Genomic DNA, 26431 nt, shown 5'->3' with positions numbered 1-26431 from the left:
GGCGGTTTTCCCCACCCATTTTCGGGTGCAGTGGCTTCCATGGCTCACATCTCCTCCACAATCCACTCCGTTGCAAGCCCGTGAGTGTTTTCCACTCTTAGCTCACCCTTTTGCCCCACCCTCTTCTCGTCAGATTTGAGAAGATAGCTCTGTCACAACTCTATAGAAATAGAATTTGTATCCTTTTTCATTAATTTGTCTATATAATGATTTATTAAATTTGTTTCCTTTGCACTAATTAGATATAAAGAAAAGTGCATTGGAGCTGGCCACTGATGAGTGGTTGCAGGTTATGGTGGACCCACGCGGTGGGTTAGAGAAAAGATTGTTTACACTTTCACCTATATGGCCCGATTGGGCGTGTGTGACCAGAACTCACGCATATCAAGGTTAGACTCGCACACAGAAAGGATTGATGCCTTGAAGTGTGGGCTAGATCCGCCAGAACAGACAGTTACAATCAACAAGATGGCATGATCATGAAATGCTTATACAATATGCATGTGTGGACTGAAAGCTTGAAATGCATATTTCTTTGCATAGGAAAGTCACATGAAGATTCTGATACCGGTTTTGCGATGTACACGGAAGAAGCTTTCATATGACACCCATATTGGGGGGGTCCCTAAATTTTAGGAGCCTTGAATTAGCCTAAAAATGCTAGTCCTAAAAAATAGGGATGTTATTCTAAAAATAGTAAATTCTGTACTCTGACTGTGCTTACTAAATTTGGTTGTTTCTATTCTTGACAGTATTCAGCCCAAAAAGGAAGGCCATAGAGAAGAGACAAGTGTCAAGACACTTGTCATACAAGTTTCCAAGTGTCCCACCACTTGTCACATCTCATGACATGTGGTTGGACACTTGTCTTGTGCTACTCCACTTTCCCCTTTTGTACTAGCTCTTCCCTCTCCTATAAATAAAAGCTCGTTTTTCTTCATTCAGCATCATTTTTCTTTGCTGTAAACTCATGTACAACACCCACAAATAGGTCAGAAACTGGCCCATCCATCCTCATCATCATCTCCCACTTCTCCATTATCAAATTCCTCCATATTCCCTCTTCTATCACTGCTGTTTTACAAGACAGCAAGCCTGTAAATTCATTATAGTACCTCCTTCTCGAGCTCTTTCTTCCATTTTAGCAACAAAAAGCAAGCCCTATCCATGTACTGCTGATCAACGATGAAGAAAGGCTGATTTCCCCTCTTTCTTCTCTCATACTGTAAAGAAATCAGTTCTTATCATTGCATAATAGATAATGCATGTGTGTTTGTACATCTTTGCATGATCTTGTGAGAGTGAGAATTACTTCTCCTCACTCTCAGGTCGAAGCTCTTCCCTAAGGGACTTGGGTTGAGCAGAAATACATTCCTTGGGGAGGGGGGGGGGAGGGGGGTTGCCCATCTTCAACCCTCAATCTTGTCTCCATTACTTTTACATTTTCATGGCAGTAATTTTGTGAGTAATTTTCATTTTCAGCTTTAAGTGTTCATTCTCTTTTATATTAAATCTCGAAAACAAGCGAATATCATAATTGTTAAGTATACTATGTTGTTCGGGGCGTTTACAAGCTCTGGGCGCTCTCTAGTGTCTACTCCTTTCGAGTCCTAACTACCTTCTTTGGCATGACCGACAATACTTTGTTTGTCCTCTGACTGTGAGTTGGAGTCCCTATCTCTCTCAGAGGGGGATATAGAGGGATCTTTTTCCTTTGTCCTCAAAGGGGGCATCTCCTTTTTCTTTGGCTTTAGTGGGGGCTCCTACTATAGTTTTAGACGGGGACCCTACTACTCTTGAAGTTCCTCACGCACCATCATTTACTTTCAAGGAGTGGCTTTTTTTCAACCAGTCCTTTTCTCTACTCCTACCCAATCTCTAGAGGATCTATCTTTAACTGGGGCCCTTGGATTTTCAACCGTGACTTTGTGATTGGGCCTTCATATTTCTTCGAGCATGGTGCTACGAAGCTAGTGGCTTCTCACTCAAGGTTGTGTTTTAGGTTCTATTGCTCATTTGGTCTCCTGACTATCTTCACAGGTCTCCTTTCAGATGGCTTTCTCAGATTATAGGGTGGATCTTTTTCTTCTCTTCACCTCACTTTTCTTTTGTGCTCCTGTTTGGGCCTAAGATGGGGTGTTGAGAAACCACATCATTTTGTATAGTCTCCCTTCTTCATTCCCATTTTTGATTTTAGTTTCTAGCCCCAAAAAAGGCTTTCTAGGGTCTTTTGAGAGAGTCAGAGTGTCGTACGAGAGACTTCAGTGGGCAAGACTTGAGACAGTTTGTGCCTATATATATGGCACATCCCCCATTCCGAACACCTTACCACACTCACTTCTTTTGAGACATTCGTCTCCTCTCTCTCTTCTCTTCTTCCTTCATCATCTTTGGGTGCCTTGCATTCTTGCATCAGGTTTGAGCTTAGAGACGATCTTGCTGGTGCCATCATTACACTTAGGCGACAACTTCCAGAGCCCTTCCTCCTTTGCGTTTGGTGCTCACCCTTGCTAGTGTCAACATCCACCTACTAGGCATCAACTCTTCTCCTTCAAGCGAAAATTCATCCTTGCGTTTGGCTTCCCTGGAGGTCCTTCTCCACGTGGCATCTTCCTCCATCATCAAGCGTCATCTTTATTAGTTGCTAGAGTTTGTGTTTACAGCATATGGTGGCTGCTTCACCATTTGGCGTCACATCATAGCTGGTGTTTCCTGCGTCATGGGCTCTTCATCTTCGCATTTGCAGCTTTTGGTCCTTCTCCATCATCTAGCGACAATGCAATAGTCCTTAGCAAAATCCAACCTTTGCGTTTTTGCTGTTTGGGAGGTCACCTTCATCAACCACTCTTTATCCTTGTGTTTGCGGATTCAAAGGCTCCTCTTTGATACCAATCTCCCTTTCTCCTTGCTCTAGGTGATACCTCATCCTCCTTGTGTTCGTAGATTCAGAGGCTTCTTTAGCAGTCTCCTTGCTCCAAGGCATTCTTTGTGCTACGGTACCCTTATATTAGATTCACTTCATTATTTCATTCATTCATCTAAGTTTCTCTTATTCTCTTTTTACTCTTTTCCATACACACTTTGTGTTTCTTCTTGCAAACCCTACTATCACTCTGGTTGATCAATCATTTCTTGACATGGTATCAGAGCCAGAGGTGTTTAGTGTGGTGCGAAGATCCTCTGCATTAGTAAAGGCAAAGACAGGTTGCAAGTTCAGCATCAACATTAGATTTCTTTACCATTTTTGCTGCATTACTGAGAGATATCCTTCTTCTCCCTCCCATTGTCCCTTTTACAGGTTGGCACTATGGCATCGTGGCATCTCCATTGTCAGATTGCCTGTCTACTGGGTGCTTCTATTGTGGCAAGAATGGCCATACCCTTGAAGATTGTTGACATCGGCCTTTGCTCCCTACCCCACTAGAGTATATGTGTCTTCCATCAGGCACACCTTGTGCTACCTCTCCTTTCTAGGCAATAGAGATTGTTTTGCATTGGCTCTTAGCTTACCATGCTCAAGGCAATAAGACTCATTCAACGTGCACTAAGTCCCTACAAGTAGATAGAGGCATTAAGACCTCACGTGGCAATAAGTCCTCCTAGAGACCACCACATTGCACGGTGGTTTTACCCACCCATTTTCGGGTCTAGTGGTTTCCACGTCTCACATCTCCTCCATAGTCCACTCCATTGCGAGTCCATGACTATTCTTCACCATTGGCTCACCACGAGCCTCCTCCTTCCCCACCCTCTTCTCCTTAGGTTCAAGAAGACACCTCTGGGCATTGTCATGAGGACATGTATTTTTAAAACCTCACTTAACATGTGGATTAATTTTTAACCACATGGTTAAGTAAATGTTGCACATGTGAGGTGTAAGTGGGGTTAGAGTAAGTTTATGAGCTTGGGATCCGAGGAAATCACGGGATGTCAAAGGCAAAAGTTGCTATAAGTTATGCTGCATACATACTTGGTGGTATTTGGTGCTAGTTGTTGGCCTAGGTCATTAATTTGGGCATAAGTGTCAATTGGTGACACTAGAGAAGTGGCGTTTAATGGTACCTAATGCCAATTTGATGGGGTCAAAGATGGTGCAGAAACACTCGGAAACAGAAGTTGCTTAGTCAATTTAATTATTGGTCAGTTAGATCATTTCTAGGGCACTGAAATAATTATTAGATTAATTTTCAATATTTAAAGACTAAAAATTAATATTTAATTATGAATAATGCTGGAAAAACCATTTGGGAAGGTTGTCACTTGTCAAAAATGCCCATGCGAGACTAAAAAACGTCTTTAGAGGCTAGAGAGAGGCGTTTGAGTGGATTCAACCTACAAGAGAGAGGGAGAAGATTTTATTGGTCTGATTTGCAGCCATTGAAGGACTTTCTGAGGCAGTCAGAGGCAGGAGAAGACCAATCAACAATAGGTGACAGCATCTACAGGCTATTGAGATAGGGCAATAGCAGTAAATGAATGATTTTCTTTAGTTCTTTGCATCTACAAGCTGTTGAGACAGTGTAATAGTAGTAAATGATAGATTTTTTTTAGTTCTTCGTGAAGAAAGTCTGAATTTTATCTCTTCTCAGCATTCTCTCTTATCTCCCAACCTTTCTACAGCCTTGCTCCAAAGATTTCAGCACTAAGATCACTAGAGGCTGAGAAATTTCAGGTTTCTCTATTGTTGTAAAGCCTAATTTGCAGCAGAAATTAGGGTTTAGCAGCAACCTCGGGAAGCATGCAAAAAATTGGAAGCTCTAAGATTTGGATTCAACATGGCCGAAGCTGTTTTCAGTCAAATTCAAGTGGAGGGACCAGCAAATCAATGAATTTGGGGCATTTTCCATCTCCTTCAAAGCGGGTGAAGGTCAATTGACTGCCCAAATCAAGGGGTAAATCGGATTGAAGACTTGCTTGTCATTTTGGACAGCAAAGAAGGTTGGAATACCGAAAGGGATTGGGAGAATCCCATTGTACGTCAACTTCTTCTTCAATTAAGTTAAATAAATACTGAAAGGGGCACCAATTTTGGGGCCAATAGGGTGTCCAATGTCCAAGATTATCTAGTAAAGTGTGCATTTCAGTTTTGTGAATTTGTTAATTGCTGTAAATAGTGCTTAATCAAGTTATTTACCACCCTATGCGAGGAGGAAGGCTGGTTACAGGCACTCTTTGGTTTCTACTCCTTTCGAGTCCTAGCTACCTTCTTCGGCATGACTGATGGTACTTCTTTCGTCCTTTGACACCTTGGGTCCATGATCCATGAATTGGAGTTCCTATCTCTCTCAGAGGGAGATCCTTTTTCTTTGCTCTTAGAGGGGTACATTTGCTTTTTCTTCGGCTTTAGAGGGGACTCCTAGTCCTCGAGTTTTAGATGGGGACTCTACTACTCTCGAAGTTCCTTCCCCACCGTCATTTACTTTTGAGGAGTTGCTTTCTTTCGTGCACTCCTTTCCTCTACTCCTACCCAATCTCTAGAGGATCTATCTTCGATTGGGACCCTTGGATTTTTAACGGTGACTTTGTGACTAGGCCTTCATATTCATTGCGGCAGGAACTTTGCGACTAGGCGACAGTTGATCCTTGCATTTGGTTGCCTTGGAGGTCCTCCTCCATGTGACACCTTCCTCCATCATTAGGTGTCTGTCAGAGTGAAGCAATGCAGAAGCGAATGACCGTGACAGAGTGAATGGAGAGAGAAGAGAGAGAGAGAGAAAGAGACAGTGAAATGTAGAAAATCTGCAGTGAAGAATGCTGCATATGGATGCAGAATTATACATGGTGCAGAGAGAATATTTGTGTATGTCTCCGGCTTGAGGACCTCGATCTCCATGATCCCTGAGTGTTGTCTCCATCACCTGCAGGCTGAAATCTGTCAAATACAAGTAAGAAACAATGTGTTGGAGAGCTGCTATATATAGCAGAAAAGAAATGCCAAATAATGACCGGGTTGACTGCATTTAAATGCAGCCGATTGGTGCAGAACTGTCTGATTGCCAGTGGCATTTGCCTTGGCAACGATGACGTGGCTGCTGATGTGGCACTTGTGTGTGTGCTGCTCTGACCTGCTCTGCACAGTGTAACACTCTTGGCTGTCTAGGGAATGACAATCTCTAACACCCCCTCTGATCCTGGACAGGACATAAGGTTGAGGGATTTGGCATGTCTTCGAAGAAGAGCCTAGGGAAGCGCCTTTGTGGACAAATCTACAAGATTGTCTTTCGTATTGCAGTACTCCACATCTATAGTCGCATTTAGAAGCTTCTTCCTAATGAAGTGGTACTGGATCTCTATGTTCTTCGTTCAGGCATGGAAAACAGGATTCCGCGCCAAGGCAATGCAACTTTCATTGTTGCACTACAAGAGAGTAGGATGAGTCTGGGGGCAGCCAAGCTCCTCCAACAACCGCTGAAGTCACATAGTCTCACATGTGGTAGAAGACGCAACCCGATGCTCTGCCTCAGTCCAAGATAGGGCTACCGTAGGCTGCTTCTTGCTACTCCAAGAGATAGCACCAATACCCAAGGTTAAACAATAACCTGTAGTAGACTGCCGTTGATCTACATCGCTGAGCTTTAGAATAATTATTAAATTAATTTTAATATTTTGAAAATTAATTTAATAAGCTGGATAATGGTGGAAAATGGGATTGAAAGGTTGTCACGTGCCAAAACTTGCCCATGCAATGGAAAAAACATTTTTGGGGGCTGATGGAAGTTTATTTGAGCTATTGTGAAAGAGGAAGAGGCTATTGGAGAGGGTGGAGAGGTTGTTAAATTGTTCTACAACATTGGAGACGTGCCTAGAAGTTGGAAACAATTGTTTAAAGGCTTACAATAGTAGACGACAGGTCCAAAAGGGCCAAGGCAAGCAGATGACAGTAGTTGGAGGTTGGTGACAACTATTTTGAGCTCCCAAACTCAAGATGATTGTAGGTTAGGCTATCACGAATAGGGAAGTAGCAAGTTGGAGATGGTTTTCAAAAAGAAAATCAGAAATGTCTCTGTCTATAGCATTCTCACACATTCTCCAATCATTTCTAAACTCAGATCAGCATTTTCTAGTAATTTGAGTCATCAGAGGAAGAGATTTCAGTCAATCTTTGTTGTAAAGCCTAATTTATAGTAGAAATTAGGGTTTTGATAGCTAGCTGGGGATGCGTGCTCAAAATTGAAGGCCTAGGACTTGAATTCTAGCAGTTGAAATTGAAGAATTTTAGGGAGGTTCACAAGGCCAGCCAATCAATTTCAATTTGGGGATAAATTTGTCTCACAAGAAGCAGGGTGAAGGCCAATTTTCCAAGCAAACCAAGGGGCCAATGTCAAAAGATGACGTACCAACGAGATAGTAGGGTTTGCGGGGAGGAACACAGAGTGAACTGGGCAAACATGGAGAAGAGAAGAGAAGAGAGAAGAAACTTTGATGAATGGAATGATGAAGATCTGAATCATGGAGTGAATGTGGTACAAGGGAACAAGGGTGCCGTAGCATAAGGAAGATGATGATGACATCCACGAACCACAAACTGCAATGTCCTCCTGAAGGGGTGTGAGGGTAGTGGAGAGGCTGGAGAGAAGAGGTGACGGACTGAATGAATCAGCCGTGAGGAATGAATGAGAGAGTGGCCTATAAATAGGCACAGTCAGTCTAGGGTGGCGCCCCTTTTTGGGGCTGCAAACCCTAGACTGACGGCGGGTGAAGGGTTTCTCAACACCCCCTCTCAGGCCCCGAAAAGGGAACAAGAGAAGAGTAAGGTGGAGATGCAATGCTACATGCTGAAGAATGCTCATGCAGCAGGTGCCACTTGGACAGTATCCCTTGTGGGAAAATTGTTCACTTGCCCAAGCACCCTAGCACAAAGATGATGAAAGCATGCAATGCATAGGAGGAATGTTGGACTTTTTGTGGTGTCAAGAACCATAAGGATATGCTCATACTTGATCTCGGGAGGTGGCTCCATGCTAATCAAGTGACCAAGGCAAGAAGAGAAGAAGAGGAAGAAGATATAGAGGATCCCTAAGATCCAAGATTTCCACTGGAAAGGAAACCTGCAGTAAAATAGTAGATAGAGTGAACTGGAGAACTTGAAACTCAACCTCGAGAGAGAAGCCACTAGCTATGTGCATCCATGCTGGAAGGAATACAAAGGCCTCGTCACCAAGTTGCAGTTGAACCTCCGAGGTCCCGATATAGGTGGTCCTTGAAGATCCTGGGTATCAGTAGAAGAGATGACTGGTCGAAGACACCCGCCCCAAGAAAGTAGAGGATGGGTGAAGAACTTCATGTAGAGTAGGTTCCCTCTCTGAGGTGGGAGGTTGAGGAGCCCCCACTGAAGTCGAAGAAGTAGATGCCCTCTCTGAGGGCAAAGAAATAACATCCCCCTCTGAAGTAGATAGGGAATCCAAAAACTCATGGATCACGCACTCCGAAATATCTGATGACGAAGAAAGTGCCGCTGGTTGTGCCGAAGAAGGTATCTGGGGTGCCGAAGAGCTTCTAGAGGTAGCCTCTCAAACCTGAGTAGTCGAGAGTGGGGAAGGGTGGGGCTCGGAATGAGTAAGAGGTAGGCAATAATCACTATCTCTCAGTGGAGCGGACTGGATAACCGAAGAAGAGGAAGGAGTCGAGCAGCCACTGTCTCTCAAAGGAGCGGATTGACGAGGAGACGGTATCAAACAATCACAGTCTCTCGGTGGAGCGGACTGGATAGTTGAAGAAAAGGAAGGAGTCGAGCAGTCATTGTCTCTCGAAGGAGCGGACTGATGAGGAGATAGTATCAAACAATCGCTGTCTCTCGATGGAGTAGACCGTAGAACCGCGGGCCGTGGTAGCCATTGTACCCGAAAATAGGTGGGAGAAGACTGTTGCTAGCATTGGGACGATCTCCAGGAGGTCGTAGCCCCAATCAATCCTCCATGTGCTCGGAAGGACTTAGTGCTCATCGAATGCAGCTTATTGCCTTGAGGCTAGTACTTTGATAGCCGATGCAGGATGTTCTCTGTGGCCCAAAAGGAGAGGTGGCACAAGGAGTGCTTGGTGGAAGACGCATATGCTTCGGGGGGTGGGGAGTAAAGATTGAAGTCAGCAAGCATCGGTGGTGTGTCCGATGATGCCACAGTAGAAGCACCCAATAGTCTGGTCATCTGCTGGTAAAGAGGCCATGGATACCAGTGTGCCTTGTTGAAGAAGGAAGAGGTCAGCCACCACGAACCACGAACCGCAATGTCCGTCTCAAGGGGTGGGAGGGCAGTGGAAGGGCTGGAAGTGAGCTGCTAGTGGGAGGATGTGACCAACAGTAAGAGGTTACAACCAGTAGAAAAATGCAAGTGAGAAGAGAGAAAGACTAAAAACGCAGGTGAGGAGAGAGAAATACTAAAAACGTAGAGTGCAAGAGAGAGAGACTAAAAACGCAGGAAAAAACAGCAGCAGCAGTCAATATGCTGAAATCAGCTCCGAATAGTGTGTGATAGGCTAGAAACAAGCTCTAGACTGGTGTAGACAACAATGGCCAGCTTGGACCGCGATGTCCTCTGCGTTCGGGGTGTGGGCAATAAGCTGAAATACCTAAAATCTGCAAAAACGAGATTGTTTTATGAATGGAGAGTGATCAGCAATAGTTGCTTTGCTGTAAACAGCTGCAAACTACGGGTAGAAGGTTGGAAACAGGCGCCAAACTGTAGATGACAGCAAGGGACAACTGAGACTGCGATGTCCTCCGTGAAAGGGGTGTGGGCAGTAAGCTGAAAATACCTGAAACCTGCAAAAATGAGATATTGATGCAGTGGAAGAAGAAGAAAAGTGGATGTTGAACCCGCCATCGGTCTTTGCCTTCATCGGAGTAAAGAATCTTTGCCGCTGTTTGAGCAGATCCAACTCTAAGACCATGTCAAAAGATGACGTACCAGTGAGATAGTAGGGTTTGCGAGGAGGAACACGGAGTGAACTTGGCAAACATGGAGAAGAGAAGAGAAGAGAAGAGAGAAGAAACTTTGATGAATGGAATGATGAAGATCTGAATCATGGAGTGAATGTGATACAAGAGAACAAGGGTGCTGTAGCACAAGGAAGATGATGATGATAGCCACGAACCACGAACCACGAACCGCAATGTCCTCCTGAAGGGGTGTGAGGGTAGTGGAGAGGCTGGAGAGAAGAGGTGACGGACTGAATGAATCAGCCGTGAGGAATGAATGAGAGAGTGGCCTATAAATAGGCATAGTTAGTCTAGGGTGGCGCCCCTTTTTGGGGCTATAAACTCTAAATGCAAACCCTAAACACAAAACACAGAAACACAAAAACGCAAACTGCGGGTGAAGGGTTTCCCAACAGCCAATTGGTTTGAAGGCTTGTTAGTCATTAATGAGAGCAAGTAGCACTTGGATTAGCGGAGGAGACTACTGAATCTTAGTTGTACTCCATCCATTTGCAATAGAAGAGAAATACTAAAAGGGGTGCCAATTTTGGGGCCAACATGCGGTCCATTGTCTAAGATTTAAGTGGTAAAGTGTGTATTTCAGTTTATGTGAATCGTTTACTTGTTGTAATTATTGTTAAATTAGGTTATTACCACCCTATTCGAGGAGGAAGACTGGTTTTAGGTGGCTTAATGGGAGGGCTACTTCCAACCAAGGATAAGATCTATGCCATGATCTTTTGGTCTTTCAACCGGTAACTACTTCGAATGTGACTCAGAGAAGCATTTAGCATACATTTTCAGAAATGAAATGAGACTCTTCCCTAACTTAGACACGTTCTCAACATTTTTATTATCAACTTTATCCTTAGTGAAAGCCAAGTATGTTGAAAGGTGATTTTTCATATCTTTAGAAATGGTAACAGTTGATATAATAGGGGCAACTTTCTCTTTCAACTTTACATCCAAAATATGGGCCTTGGCCTTATGCTGAATAGTGATCACTTTAGCATGTGAATTAATGACTGCATAAAGATGATGGCACCAAGGCATACCATGACATCACAACCCTCAAGTGATGCAATGAAAAACTCTTTGCTGTTCACATATCTCTAAATGTGCAAGCGAAGCTTCCCAATGATGATAGGCTTTGCATGGCCCTTGCATGCCACACTAAATTCTCCAATGGATCCCATGCCATTCTCTTTGATGCCTAGAAAAGTTGCCATGTCCATGGAGATAAAGTTGGCTCATGCTCCATTATCAAAGAAGATTAATGCATGTTGATCTCTGATTTTACCCATTGCTATACATAACTCAATAGTGACATCATTGGGCTAATCATTAATAACATCTGGCCCCAATCCAACTGATATTTTGAACTTCTTTTCCTTAGGGTCTTCTTGATGTTTTGATTTTCCAGCTTGCTTTTGACCTTTAGATGTCTCGGGTCTATCAAGTCAAGGGATTTGATGGTATTGTGGCAATGAAACCATGAGACCAGTCTTCCTTCTTGGAGAGGGTGGTAATAACTTGATTTAACAATAATTTAGTAAGTAAATAAATCACATAAATTGAAACACACACTTTATTGCATAAATCTTAGATAATGGACAACTTGTTGGTTCCAAAATTGGGTGCCCCTTATTTCTTTATCTTCAATCATAAATGGATGGAATACAACAGAGATTCTTTGATTTCCTTTGCTAATCCAAGTGCCACTTGATGTGATAAATGGCTAGCAAGCCTTCGAACCAATTCTTGCCTTCAAGTAAAGGCATCAAATTTCATGTGTCATTTTCCTTAAGTGTAGCCACTTCTTCATCCACTACATCCTCAAAACTAGTGGATTCTACATCTTGCACAACCTTAGCAATGTATGCATAATGATGAACTATATAGCTATCATATTTGGTGCGAGTACCACAACATTGAATATGCCATGAGGATGTGAAATTTTATTACTTTGCTTAGCATTTGATTAAAAGTTAATGAAATGTGCTAATGTGACTTTCATATGTGAGGCGCACATCGATTATTTCACAGTGTGGGGCCTAGGACCCTGAGATATCATTTCGTACCAAAAGGTTATAATAAGTTATGCCTCACAAGTACTAGGTGGTATTGGGTGTCAAACTTGCCCTAGAACATTTAATTAGCCATTAGTGTTAGTGGTGACACTAGGAAATTGGTATTAATTAATTAATTCCAGTTCTTTTGAGGTAACGAGTGCTTAGGATCACTTGGGTAATAAATTGGCCTAGCCAATTTAATTGTTGGCTGGTTAGTTTTTTTTTTTTGGATATGAAAATAATTATTAAATTAATTCTCAGAATTTATTTGCTACCTGCTTTTAGGGGACAATTTCTTAGCCATTGGAGACCATTTTAGTGAAGATGGTTGCATATTTTTGACGAGGAGAAGCTAATGACCGTGGCTGATGCACTTTCTCTTGAAGATTACAGCCTCTAACACTCCCTTTGCTATTGATGAATCCATTTGGGGTTGGAAAAATGGGTCAGCTGCTTAATTTTACTAAATTCTCTTGACAAATCTCTAAATTTTTCTCTCTGCAGCATTCTCTCTTTTTCTCTAACCATTTTTTAGCTTTGCTCTAAGTTTTATAGCAATCTAGCTATTGGAGGTATTTTGGTGAATTTTTGTTGTAAACCCTAATTTACAACAAAAATTAGGGTTTAACAGCCACCTCGGGAAGTGTGCCCAGATTTGAAGGCACTAGACTTGAATTTTCAGAGCTGAAATCGGTGTGTTTCAAGAGGATTTAAGAGGCTAGCCAGACAACATTGAATTTGGGGCTAATTTATTTCCCAAGAAGCAAAAGTGAAGGTCAGTCCCCTAGCAAATCAAAGGGCAAATTGATCTAAAGGCTTGTTGGTCATTTATGACTGCAATTAAGGGAGGAGGTTGAAGAATCTCAGTTGTATTTCATCCATTTGCAATACAAGCTAAAAAAATACCACAAGGTGCACTAAGTTTTGTGGCCAATAGGTTGTCCAATGTCCAAGTTTAAGAGGCTAGTCAACTTGCATTGAAGGAGGATTCAAGAGGCTAGCTAGCTAGCATTGAATTTGTGGCTAATTTATTTTCCAAGGAGTACGGGTGAAGGTCAATCCCCTAGTAGATCAAGGGGAAAATTGATTTAAAGGCTAGCTTGTCATTTATGATAACAAGAGACACTTGGATTAATGGAGGAGATTGAAGAATCTCAGTTGTACTCCATCCATTTGCGATACAAGTTAAAGAAATACTGCAAAGGGCACCGATTTTTGGGGTCAACAGGCTGTTCAATGTCCAAGGTTAAGCGGTAATATTTGCATTTTCAATTAATGTGAATTTTATACTAGTAATTAGTGTTAAATCAGGTTAGTACCACTCTATTTGAGGAGGAAGGCTGGTTTCAAAGTACCGTAGCACAAAAAGTACTTCAAGCCCAATTGTGGACGACCACACTCTTTAAGGATGCGGCTAGAGGTTAGACGTGCAAGTCATCTTTGCACATTTGATGAACTTTTAATCAAATGCTAAGCAAAGCAATGAAATTTCATGTCCTTGCAACATAGGAGTACTTGGGCATGCTTGATATGGGAACCTCAACTTTGATACTATCAGGTGGGCTTCTCGGAAGAAGATGGTGAAGCATCTTTCTAATTTTCCTTCCATTCACGCTCTATGCCCTAGCTGTTTGAGGAGCAAGTATCATAGGCAGCCCCATCCACAAGTTGCCTCTCATAGGCATGGCCTCCATTGGAAAGGCCAAGTATTTGATGATGATTGTTGATGATTTCAGCTCTTATGTGTGGCTTTATTTTCTGGAGTATAAAAGTGATGTGCACTTCAACTTTTGTGATTGGAAGGTATTTGTGAAAATGCAAATGTCTTTCAAGGTTCGAGCATTCGAGCAAACCACAATGATGAGTTTTGTTCTAACCTCTTTTGTAAGTTTACATGGATAACAATGTTCGGATGGAGTACTCCCATTCGAACACACCATTTGAGATTGGTATGGAGTGTGCCAATCGACCCATGCTTGAGATAGCCCGATCTATGTTGGAGCATACGAGTATTCCTAGGTGGTGGCTATTGTGGTTCACATCCGCAATTGGTCTTCTACCTCCGCGTTGCAAGATATGATTCCCTACGAGGCTTTCTTTGGAAAGAAGCCTTCCATTTTCCATTTTCGCATCTTCAGGTGCGATGCTTTTGTCCATGTGGACAAGAAGTGAGCAAACTAAACTCCAAGTTGAAGAAGCTTATCTTCATAGGCTGTAGCACGACCATGAAGGATGTCATCTCTATGACTTGAAGAAAAGAAGATTGAGGTGAGTGGGGATGAGATCTTTGATGAGGCTTTGGCCTCTAACGGATCCATTTGATGGTTCGTTTATTGTAGGTGTTGCTTTGTGATTGACTAATCCCCACCACCCCACAACTTGGCCCCCCCCCAACTCCTCCCCCCACCCTTCCTTTCTTCCAGGTTATTTATTTGCACTTCCCTTCCTTGTTTGACAACTCCTTTCCCTTCTATTGCTTCATCTTCGAGTATTTCAAGTCTTCTAGATGGATGTAAAATTTGCCTTTTTGAATGGCATCCTAGAGGGGGATATTTATGTCTCACAGTGTCCTGGTTTTCTTATGTAGGGGAAGGACCATGTTTATAGGTTCTAGAAGGCCCTTTTTGGCATGAAGCAAGGTCCTTGAGCTTGGTACCAAAGGATTGATCGATTCTTCTTACAGAGTGGCTTTAAGGATCGGATCATGACCCCAATCTTTACTATAAGGTTGCGGGTGACACGTGTGTGCTCGTCATCTTGTATGTGGATGACTTGAATATGATAGGGAGTGGCTCATAGTAGGTTGATCGGGCTTGGGAGATCTTGCGACATGAGTTCGACATGACAGATCTAGGAATCCTACACTTCTTCCTTGGCTTGGAGATCTATCAGATGAGACAAGGTATCTTCATATCCCAGCACATGTACATCTTCGAGTCACTTTCGGAGTTTGGTATGGCCGAGTGTTAGCCTATTTCTTGTGCCATGGACCCAAAGTCCAAGCTTTTGACGATTGGTGATCCCCTTCTAGATGCTATCCATTATAGGTGACTTGTTGGTTCATTGATTTGGCTTATTCACACTTGGCCAAACATTTCCTTTGTGGTGGCATTGTTGTTATCTTTTATGAAGACTCCTACATAGGCTCACTAGAGAGCCGCTTTGCGCATTTTGCGTTATTTACAAGGGACTTGATCCTATGGGATAATGTATGGAGCAGGGGCCACTCTTTCTGGCTGGAGTGACTTTGATTGGGTAGGTGATGTGGATTTGAGATGATCTACTATAGGTTATGCTTTCTCCCTTGGATTAGGAGCTATCTCGTGGAGTAGTAAGAAGTAGCCTATTGTGGCACTTTATTCTACAAAGGCTAAGTATCATGCCCTTTGTTCCATAACTATGGAGGTAGTTTGGCTTTGCTAGATGTTGGTAGAGATTGGCTTTCCATAGACAGGACCCATTCAATTGTGCATGGATAACCATAGTGTCTTAGCTTTGGCAAAGAAAACCTTGTTTCATGCTCGCACAAAGCACATAGAGGTATCATTATGTATGGGAGTGAATTGTGGATTCTGAGTTGGTAGTGGTCTACTTTCCCACAATGGACAATGCGGTGGATCTCTTCACAAAGCCTTTGCCCAAGGCTTCTATGCATCATCACATGAGATTGTTGAGTTTTTAGACATTCCAAGGATCTTTGCAGGGGTGTTAGCTTGCCTCATTTTGTTAGTTTGCCATCTCTTGGTTGTGAGTCCTATTTAGAGTTTATAGGGACATCTGGAGCTGTGACTATGTTTGCTTCTTAGTTTAGGGTACATTTCTAGTGTTTGGTTGACTTGTGCTACCTTGTTGGATGCTACCCATGCCTTCGATTTGCCACATAAGTATCTGCGACTGCATGTAATGCATTCGGCCAGTTTTCAGTTTTATTGCTATTTATAGCAGTTAGGTTGGCTTGGAAAATTATTCCTCTCTATCACTCGTAGGTGCTCCGACAAATGGCTGTAGTCATTTCCATCTCCCTCGTGCAGGCACTATAGGCTTCACACACTTTGTCTCCGTCACCATCACAGGTGTTGTCATCATTATTCAGCTTGATGCAATGCCCTCACTGATGCCTTGGGCTGTGTGTAGGGATTGATAAGTTCTCATTGTATTTAGCTTTCCTTCATTGTTCAGTGTAAATCATTCTTCTCTTCTACTTTTCTCTTCATGTTCATGATTCTCTTTTGTTGTGCACTCTCACACTTACATGGGCTGGATATAAACTAGCTTCAACTTATTAACTTTTAACTTGGATTGTCCTACACTCCCCTTGAGCTGATGTGAGTAGTCATTAGGGTTGATGTCCTAAGAGTTGAGATAGAGAAGACTTCGATCTAGCTGCCTCTCCCTCTAGGACCAAAGATGGAGTTTTACGAGAGCCACCTCTTGCACCTCTTTGAGGATGGATTTATTGTCTGACCACAACGTATGGATATATAGGTCTCCCATAGTATGCGGGCTGCTATTGGATAGATGGGCACATCCTCCCATCAGTTGATGGTAGAGATAGGTAGGTGGATAGATATTCCAGCGGAAGCTAGGATATGCCAATTATGTGATAGCCCGAGATAGAGAAACACTACTTATGCACATGTATAGTGTCATGAGGACATGCATTTTTGAAACCTCACTTAACATGTGGATTAATTTTTAATAATTGAAGTGAGCGATGCATAGTGGCGATGCAATGTCTGGCGATGAAAACGTCTGGCAGAGTGCAAAGCAAGAACGTAGCCTTAAATTCTTCATCAATCATGAACTTCAAGGCAAGCAGCTGGTCGAAAATGGAGTTAAACTCACTCAAGTGAGTAGACATTGCTGTACCCTCTTTCATACGCAAATCCATTAGCTTTTTCAGCCAGTAAACTTTGCTTGCGGGCCGCATCACTCTTTTGGGCATATAGTTCTTCAAGTTGAGTCCAAATAGCATAGGCAGAATCCAAATCTTCAATGTTAAACAGCAAGGCATCAGAAATCGATAGCTCGATGGTTGAGCGTGCAAGCTCATTTAACTCATCCCAGTCTTCATGTTCCATATCTGCGGGCTTTACCCCTTTGGTCTTAATCGGCCTTGCTTGCTTCGTCTGCAACATGATATTATAGCACTGTTTTTGCCAGACTGCAAAGTTATGTGCTCCTTCAAGCTTCTTAATGTGCATGAGATGACTACTGTCATTGCTCCCAGCCATGATTTTCAGCCCTAATGTGACAAAAAGATTCAGCAAATGCAGGCCCAAACTGTCACACAAGTGACCAAGGTACAAACAAGTACCAACCAACAATAAATAACCACGTAAAAGCAGAAATTTCAGATCTGCAAATAAATTTTCAGAAGCACTAAACCTTGTGCTACAGCACTCCACAACTAATTATAGCTGTTCCAAGGACAAATACATCACATTATATGAGAAGTCTCAAATTTTAGCTGCAATTTCTGTTGTACATGCACCCACGGGCACAAAATTTGACACGCATAGTCAAAAGCCCCAAAATTTTTGTGCTCAAAGCATCAACCATATATCTGCATTGTCTCTGACATGCATAGAATAGGCCAATTTTTCCAAAACAGAGCAATTTCAGCAAAACCCCCAAAATTTTCCAAGTGCTAGGTGTCCAAATTGCATGGAATTAAACGCGCATGTACATAAAATGACTAAATGACGCACAAATTTCGCTCAAACAGCAAAAGCCCCAAATTGCACAGGGTTCAATGTGCATCAATGCCGAGAAATTGGGTAAATTTCAGTCCAATTCTTGCATGTACATGAAAAGCCCCAAATGTTGGAGGCAAAATGTCACAAATTCTTGCAATTTTTGAGAGAAATATCACTGTTGTTTATTGCTCCTATCAAATCTGGACAAATCCCTTTATTTTTGACACAAATCTGCCCAAAATTTTGAACTGTGCTTACATGTACGAATGCTCGTCATTGAGCAAAGGGCTTGCTTACAGGAAACCTTTGAAAATTAAAAATTTTGCAAAAGAAACGTGATGAATTTGCCTCGTTTACAACCGCCAACCCATTGCTTGCTCACGTGACCTTCTCGCGACCTGGAAACGATGTTTTGACATGCGCCTGAAGTGCATGACCTGCACGTGACTGCGTCTGACCAGGAAATGATGATTTTGACCTGTGTGCAACCTAGAATTGTCGCCTGATTGAAAAACGTCGCCTGTTGACCTGTGCTTGATTGCACGAGCTGTCACTTGTTTGAAAACGTGGCTTGTTGACCTGCGCCTGACTGCATGAGCTGTCACAGTTGTCACTTGTCTATTGGTGAAAGAACAATGAGGAGTTGACCTGCATGGACTCCGAGAAGCGAGAATATCTTAGCCGCAATGCTGATACCAGTTTGAAGTGAGTGATGGGCAATGGTGATGCAATGTCCGGTGATGAAAATGTCAGGTAGAGAGCAAAACGTGAGCAAGAGTAGAGAGTGAGAGTCAAAGAGAGAGATGCATGATGTTCTTGGATACAATTTGTTTTGTATATACCTCTTTAGGTTTTAGATAGATATATATGAAAGTACAAATGTGCTAAGGGTGTATTCACACCCATGCACATATAAAAGGCACGGTGGCGCTTTATTCCCAACAATAACATGTTAAGTAAATGTTGCACATGTGAGGTGTAATTGGGGTTATAGTAAATTTACGAGCCTGAGAGGAAATCACACAATGTCAAAGGCAAAAGTTGCTATAAGTTATGCCGCACAAGTACTTGGTGATATCTGGTGCCAATTGTTGGCGTAGGTTATTCATTTGGCCAAATGTGTTAGTTGGTGAGAGTAGAGAAGTGACAATTTTATTATTGGCTTGTCATATTATTTTTTTGGGCATTGAAATAATTATTAGATTAATTTTCAGTATTTAAAGACTGAAAAGTAATATTTAATTATGGATAATGCTGGAAAAACCATTTGGGAAGGTTGCCACTTGTCAAAAATGTCTATGCAAGACTGATAAACGTCTTTACAAACTGGAGAGAGGCATTTTGGTGCATTCAGCTTGCGAGAGAGAGAGAGAGAGGAGATGTTGCTGGTCTGATTTGTGGCCATTGGAGGACCTTTTGAGGTAGTCAGGGGCGGGAGAAAACCAATCAGCAGTAGGTGACTGCATTTATAGGCTGTTGAGACAGGGCGATAGCAGTAAATGACTGATTTTCTTCAGTTCTTTGCATCTACGAGCTGTTGAGATAGGGCAACATCAGTAAATGACTAATTTTCTTCAATTCTTTGTGAAGAAAATCTGAATTTTCTCTCTCCTCAGCATTCTCTCTCATTTCCCAGCCTTTTTACAGCCTTGCTCCAAAGATTACAGCATTGAGATCACCGAAGGTTGAGAAATTTCAGATTTCTTTGCTATAAACCCTAATCTGCAACAGAAATTAGGATTTAATAGTAGCCTCGGGAAGCGTGCTAGAAATTGCAAGCTCCAAGACTTGGTTTCAACATGGCTGAAGCCGTTTTTTAGTCAAATTTAGGTGTCGAGGGACTAGCAAATCAATGAATTTGGGGCATTTTCTATCTCCATTAAAGTGAGTGAAGGCCAATTGACTGCCCGAATAAAGGGGCAAATCAGGTTGGAGACTTGTTGGTCATTTTGGATAGCAAGGGGAGTTGGAATACCGAAAGGGATTGGGAGAATCCCATTGTACATCAATTTCTTCTTCAATTAAGTTAAAGAAATATTGAAAGGGGCGCCAATTTTGGGGCCAACAAGGTGTCCATTGTCCAAGATTGTAAGTTAATTTTCATTTCTTAGTTTTATAATAAATGTTACTGCTGTAACTAAGTTGTAATCAGGGAATTACCACCCATCCATGGAAGGAAGACTGGTTTCATATAGTGTACTATGACATATGAGGAAGATATCATTGCCTCTTCCGTGAGCTTTGGATCCCTCTGTCGTCTCATGGACTAGGGATGTCTAGGGATTTTCCTCTTGGAGCTGTAGAGGCACCGCACAATAGTGCTACAAGATAGGAGACTAGCTTGGCCAGAGGAACCTAGGCAGAGAGCACTGTCAGATTTCTTCCATAGATCAAACCCCACATGCACTACTAGTTCAGCGGACAAAGATTTATCTTGCCAGATTGGACCTACCCCATGTTGCGGAATCACACTAGATAGGGCCATTGCGCTTTGCCATGCGTGGTGACATCAACCACCTGGCCGACGACTGAGGGGTCCAGACCATAGTCAAATTAGAGCCATCATTGCAAGGCATAGGAGACTCACCCCTTCACATATTAGTAGAGTGGCCTTGGACCACATCATAGCTGGGATCATATGTTGACCTTGAAATATAGAGAGGAGCTATTATAGCTGAATATTTTGTACATACAGCTTTAGACATTGAGATATTTAGATTTTAGATGTTGGACTATACTAGGATGCATTCTTCTTTCACTTTCATGATGAGATGACCTTGGACAGAGATGTACTTTGATTTTGTCTCATAGTGCCACATTGGCCTTTTGTAGACATTAATATATCTTTCTTTCTTTCTTCTTTTCCTCTCTCTTTCTTCTCATTGTTTCTTCTTGCTGTACCTCAAAGTCTAACATCTAGTTGACCATGAACATGCAAAACCAATTTAAGTCATGAGCATGTGTGTACATACATGACACACACTTCCTTTCTTGCATCATTATGTGGAAAACCCCAAATGGGGCAGAAGCCCACCATGAAGTATGAAGTTAAAAAGATTCACAGAATCCGGAGGTCTACTTACTTCAAGGACCAAGAGTTACATGGAACAAAGGAGAGTATGAAGATTAATCCTTTTCAAGAAGTGAGCATGCTTTTTTATTATTGTCTAGGGAAATATTTATGATACCAAAGATGCCACTGGCTAGGATGATCAAGCCATCATCAAGAGCAAGTATGTAATTTTTCTCCCCCTTAAAGATATTAAAAATGTAGAACAAATCTCTCCCAGCTGTAATGTTAGAATCCATCTTTAACTGTGCTTTGACGTATCTAGAATCAAGGGTGTGAGAATGGCCAGCAGTTGAGGCTTGAGCACACTTGTCACACAGAGAATATCTTGTGGTGATCAAGGATGAGGTTCTGATACTATGCTAAGCTTTGCTGGCTGAGAACCGTCATTGTCATGGAACCACTTTTTGGCTGAGATATCTTGACATGTTTCTCCAAATCCATGTTTGGTTGACCATGATGGTATTGTGAGGGCAACAAAAGGATTTGGAACTACAACCATTGGTATGTACAATGTATGCTCCATATACCGTTCTGTATTGGATTCCCAAGAGGCTTTCTCCAAACCTTGGTAGGCTTAATTGCAGTGCCTTGGGAGGCAAAGTGGCGACAAAGCCCTTTTGAGATAAAACACTTCTTGCTCTGCCTGCCTGCATGTGGGCAGGCAGTCATGCACACATGGACATGCACATTCATTTGTCTGGTCTGCCTTGATTTCCAACCATGAGTGTTGGTTTTTAAGGAAATGGAAAGATTGGAAATAATGAGAAGTGAATAAAGGGGTTGGGGGTGGTATAAGCATAGTGGCAAGCAAAAGCACACCTGAAGTTTTGATAATAGGTTTCCAAAGTTTAACATGAGGAGTTTACTGCTAGATGTACAGTCCTCTTTGTTCTGTTCCCTCTTGGTGGTCTCAAGGTATTATTGCGTTCAACATAGTTAACCACACACTTCACACACATGCACAGACCCTGAAGCATATGTTCTCACTTTTTCCTTATTTTGAGGGTAGTTCTCTTCAAATGTTCATTGAAACAGTCCCGTGATGAGAGAGAATCTTCCTAATAATACCATTAGATATAGTGAAAACACAACTATTTGCTAACTACTTCACACATCAGTCATGAAGAGATGGGCACAAGTATTGACATGTGCAGTCATGCACACACACATTACTGTTTACATCCGGTCCATGATTGAGATTTAATTGACTTGCAGTGGCCACAGAATGCTGTTCCAAGGTTTGGAGACTGGGAACACAATGGTGACATATCATATAGTGTCGTTTTTGATAAAGCTCGAGAAGAGAAAGAACGTGGTCTCCTTGGGGGTTCCAAAGAAAAGGATAGTGATGTTCTCCATCATTATATGCTTGAGACTCTTGGAAAGGGAAGAAAAGTATCTGAGAACAGCTTGGAATCATTACCTGTAAATGATCGATTTAATGGTCAAATTCCCTTAGGTCAGCAAGCATCTAAGCTGGCAGAGGTAGACTCTCACCATCCTCCTACCATTAAGCCTGGCCGCTTGAGACGGCCTACACCGGTGGTTGTGGCTAAGGACACAGGTTCAGTCGGAAGTCACCATTCCTTTGATTCGGAACACTATACAGAAAGAAGTGGGAAAAATGCAGGAATATCACCTGGACAGAGAAGAGTGTCACGAGGGAGTATACCAGCCCCTGAAAGTGCAAGATCTCGACGAAGCTCAGAGAGTTCAAGAACAGTCACTGTGAGTAGTTGCCAACTGCAGACTGTCTTGAATTGAAGTTGATATGTGCTGTTTGTTATGATATTCAGTATTGTCGTTTGAATTCAACAATCCAGTCGGAACGAGCTGCTGTGCCAAAATTTGGTGATTGGGATCCGAGGGATACTGCATCTGCAGAAGGTTTCACTGTTCTGTTTAACAAGGCTAGAGATGAGAAGAAGGCCCAGTCTGCACAAAAAGTTTCCGCTCAAAACGTTTCTGCTCTGCAACCTGAGGAGGATTTGTACACCCCATCTCGTCACGCCCCTATAGTGCCCAACAAGAAAAGGGTAACTTATCTCACACTCACTGCACACAAGGTTTCTTGGTTCTATTGGGTGTGTGCTAGAAACTTCCAGTTTTGCAGTTTTGTTTCTGTTAAGTGGGCCATATTCTACTTTCTTGTAAATTCGGATGCTTAAAGTTGGAGTATCTCCTGACAAACTTAACCCTGTTTAGTGGTGCACTTCAGTGCCCCTTGGAGAAACTTTGAGCACGATTGTGTGCGCTATGGAATCAAGAGGCAGTCAGCATGTCTATGTGCTTTGATATGGAGTCTGGGGATTTCTAAAAGTGCTTAGGCACTTCAACCCTGTGGTTGTCTAGCTTTAAAGCAAATTTGATAAATTGTAGTTTAACAGAAAGTGAATGTGAACTAGGATTTGGTCAGGTACAGTCTGTTTTTCACCTCTTTATTAGTCTTCCAACAGTCATTGTTGGCTTGTTTGGAGAGTCTGGAAAATAGCTAGCTCTCTCTGTGTGTGTGTGTGTGTGTGTATTTGTCTCTTGAAGAGTAATTGTATTGATCACAACAAATGAGTACAAGTGTCAGAGAGAACTAGAAAGATGGTAGAAGTGCTGAGGAAATTGCTGAATGCCAAGGAACTAAATTCTCTCCAAGGGGAAGGCTTGCAGAATGAACAAGATTGTGCTGCCAATGAAGAAGGCCCTCCAGTTTACCACATGATGCTGAACACCAGAATTAGAATGAAAAACAAAAGCATTTCGGGTGAGCCAATTGTGCCAGCATCCCTAGAATCTAAGAAAGTGAAACATAATCTTCATGTGAGGCTGCACGGGAGTAGGAAACTTAGCCTTGCCAAAAACACTATCAAAGGGACAAATAGAAGGTCCCACTACTTTCATCCAAATCTCAGACAAAAGATACCAGATCTTCTTGGCCAATGAACATGGAATAAGTTTGTGCCACAAAGTCTCCACACTTCTACAAAAAAAGTAGGTGCCATTAGAAATTCGACTCTTGAAAAGTGCCAAAACAAGGGGCAAGCCATGAATCAGCATTCTCCATAGAAAAATCTTACATTTGAATGGAGTTTTTATTAATCCGACCATATGTTATAACTTAACTTCCACCAAGATCAACTTGGGTGGAGATCCCATACTGAATTAGCCTTATTTGTTAGCCAGTTATGATTCTTAATAAGCAAATGATAAATCTAGTTGACAGAAGCTCTCTCTAGGTGTAACTAGCTTATAAGGCACCAATCTTGCTAGGGATGACCAACAACATGGCTAGGAAAAGGTTCTTGATTGTGCAAATGTAAAGCAAGCGTATCCCACAAGCTGCAATTTCCATGTGGGATTTGAAAAAGGCGATGAATAGTGCGGAATGACATGAGGACACACTGCGAAGAAAAAAGTGGCATCATCAATAGTGACTAATCCCAAACGAGCCACCTGATTAATTCTAGGACTATCATCTTGTTTGCCTTCATAGCAGAGGAGTTTAGACATAACCAACAGCTCAACCTGGAAAGAATTGGCTTGGAACTGATCCTCATCCAGATGCCAAAGCCCCTTTCGATGCACAAGCTTCCAAAATTGACCAAATGGGTTAACAAGAATGAGCATGGAAGAGAAATTGGCTGATCATTGTTAAGCACGTGCCACCAAGGAGTGTGAATTCTAGTATTGTGATGGAGCAGACCTTTGTCTTCAAGGAAAAAATGAGCACTTGAAGTCTAGGGTGATAACCAGCACATAAGGCCTGAAACAATGACCTGTGTAGGGCAAGTATATGAGTCTCCACATCCAAAACAATAGCACCTCCTATGACATCGTGTATAAACATGAGCCTAGGAGATCCAAGTAATGCCAGCTTGGATGGAATCTTTTGTCTGAAGCATAAAATGAATAGCTCGTGTAATTCCCCACAAATTACTCATGGACTAAGGTAGATGAGGCAAGAATTTGGCATGTATTTTTGTCAGTTTGTCATCCCTTGGTTGTGAGTTCCATCAGAGAGATGGAGACATAGGAGTTCTGGCTTTTGCAGGCCATTATTTTTTTGTGCATTTCTTTTTCAGTATGTCTAGGGTGTGTTCACACTAGTTCTAGCCATGCTACTTTTTTCATGGCTGGACAACTTGTTTATCGGCCTGGCTTGCTAGACATTTATGCCAGCATTTTGGTGATCTGTGGCAGCTGGTCCTCCAGCTTTACTGGTTGACTGCATCAATTTTTGGGCCGCTTGATCAGGTCGGCCAGTTTTCGAACTTGCTAGCTATGTATAGCCTCATCCCACACTTGGCAGATCACATTCTTTTCTTGCAGGTCCAGCACTCCATCTTCAGCCGTCCTCTGCCTACGGTGCTGCTGTTGTCATTAGCATGATCTGGTGTCTCATTGACACGTTGGTCTGCATGCAGCGACTGATCAGTCCGCCATTGTATCCAAAGTTGGGGATGGCCTTTCAAACATTTGTGCCAATGTTTTCATGATTTGTGGCAGCTGGTCCACCAATTCTTACTACCCAATTGCATCAAATTTTTGGCCGTTTGATCAGGTTGGCCAATTTTAGCATTGGCTGGCTATTTATAGCCTCCTCCCACATTTGGCTGATCACATCCTTTTCTTGCAGGTCCAGCACACTCCATTGTCAGCCTTCCTCCGTCTCCGATGTTGCCGTTATCATCAATCTAATCTGGTACCCTCATTGATGCCTAGTTTGTGTGCAGGGATCGATCAATGTGCGATTGTATTCAGCCTTCTATTCAAATTCAATGCAGATTTATCACTTCATACTCTTCTCTTTTGCAATCTCTCTCTCTTTTTTCCTCTTTGCGTTCGTGTTTCCCTTCCATTGTGCTCATACATTGTATCATTGCCTAAGTGAGGATGCAGAGGATTCTACAGGTGGAGACCATATCTAGGTTGCTGTTTGGAGCAGATTTGTGGTGAAGAATGCGAGCTTGCTGCTGTTTTCGGGCCTTCTAGGCCTTCTAGGAAGTGTATGGGACATCTACGATTACTTCTTGCAAGGCGTGATTGCAAATTTCCCAATGTGATTGCAGGTCTATTTCAGAGATGTTGTACCATGGGTTCGATGTGTTTGATGACTCAGACTGTTGGGTGTAAAGGCCCTTCGTTATGCTTCCTGTGTATATATTTACATGTGCATGTGAACGCATCCTTATGGGTGTAAGTGTACCGTATCCTAAGTATAAATACATTTTTTTATTCTTTGTGTGTACCACATTGGTACACACCCTACTCACGTTTTTGCTCTCATTGCACTCTCTATTGCTTTACACATAGCACTCCTATTGTGCACACCCCCTTCAAGTTGGTATCAGAGCTTCGATTAAAGCGTGCATGCTTCCCGGAGTCCGTGCGAGTCAGATCCAGCTCATTCGGTGTGCAAGAAAATCATGAGGTCGTCACTTTCTAGGTCATGTGTGTGCTGGACTGTCAGTCGACAGACCAGAAACCCTAAATCTGGTTGCAGGTCGTTTTTTGCTCAGGTAGGCAGGCACAGGTCATTTTTTGCTTAGACAGACAGTTTGAAACCCCAAAATCAGAGAGACAGTCTAAAACCCTAAATTTAGACAGTATGGAACCCTAAAATCAGACAGATGACAGCTGGCAGTACCTTCTGGAAGAGTGTGATAGCTGTCAGGCCCTCATG

The 26431-nt window shown here is 42.4% G+C and overlaps 1 protein-coding gene across 1 annotated transcript in view; it reads left to right on the top strand.

The window, feature by feature from the left end:
- The window catches only part of LOC148020241 (RPM1-interacting protein 4-like), a 73955-nt gene that overhangs the window by 20509 nt on the left and 27015 nt on the right, over positions 1-26431 (top strand). Inside the window, exons 2-3 of the mRNA XM_087700571.1 lie at positions 21973-22485; positions 22581-22793. Of these exons, the coding sequence (XP_087556697.1) occupies positions 21973-22485; positions 22581-22793 (726 nt within the window). The remainder of the gene's footprint in view (positions 1-21972; positions 22486-22580; positions 22794-26431) is intronic.

The sequence above is a fragment of the Lygodium microphyllum genome, chromosome 19, assembly GCF_053477565.2.
Source record: "Lygodium microphyllum isolate KBCC chromosome 19, Lygodium_microphyllum_v1.1.10, whole genome shotgun sequence".
Lineage (NCBI taxonomy): Eukaryota > Viridiplantae > Streptophyta > Polypodiopsida > Schizaeales > Lygodiaceae > Lygodium > Lygodium microphyllum.
This window is presented reverse-complemented; position numbering and strand designations above follow the sequence as displayed.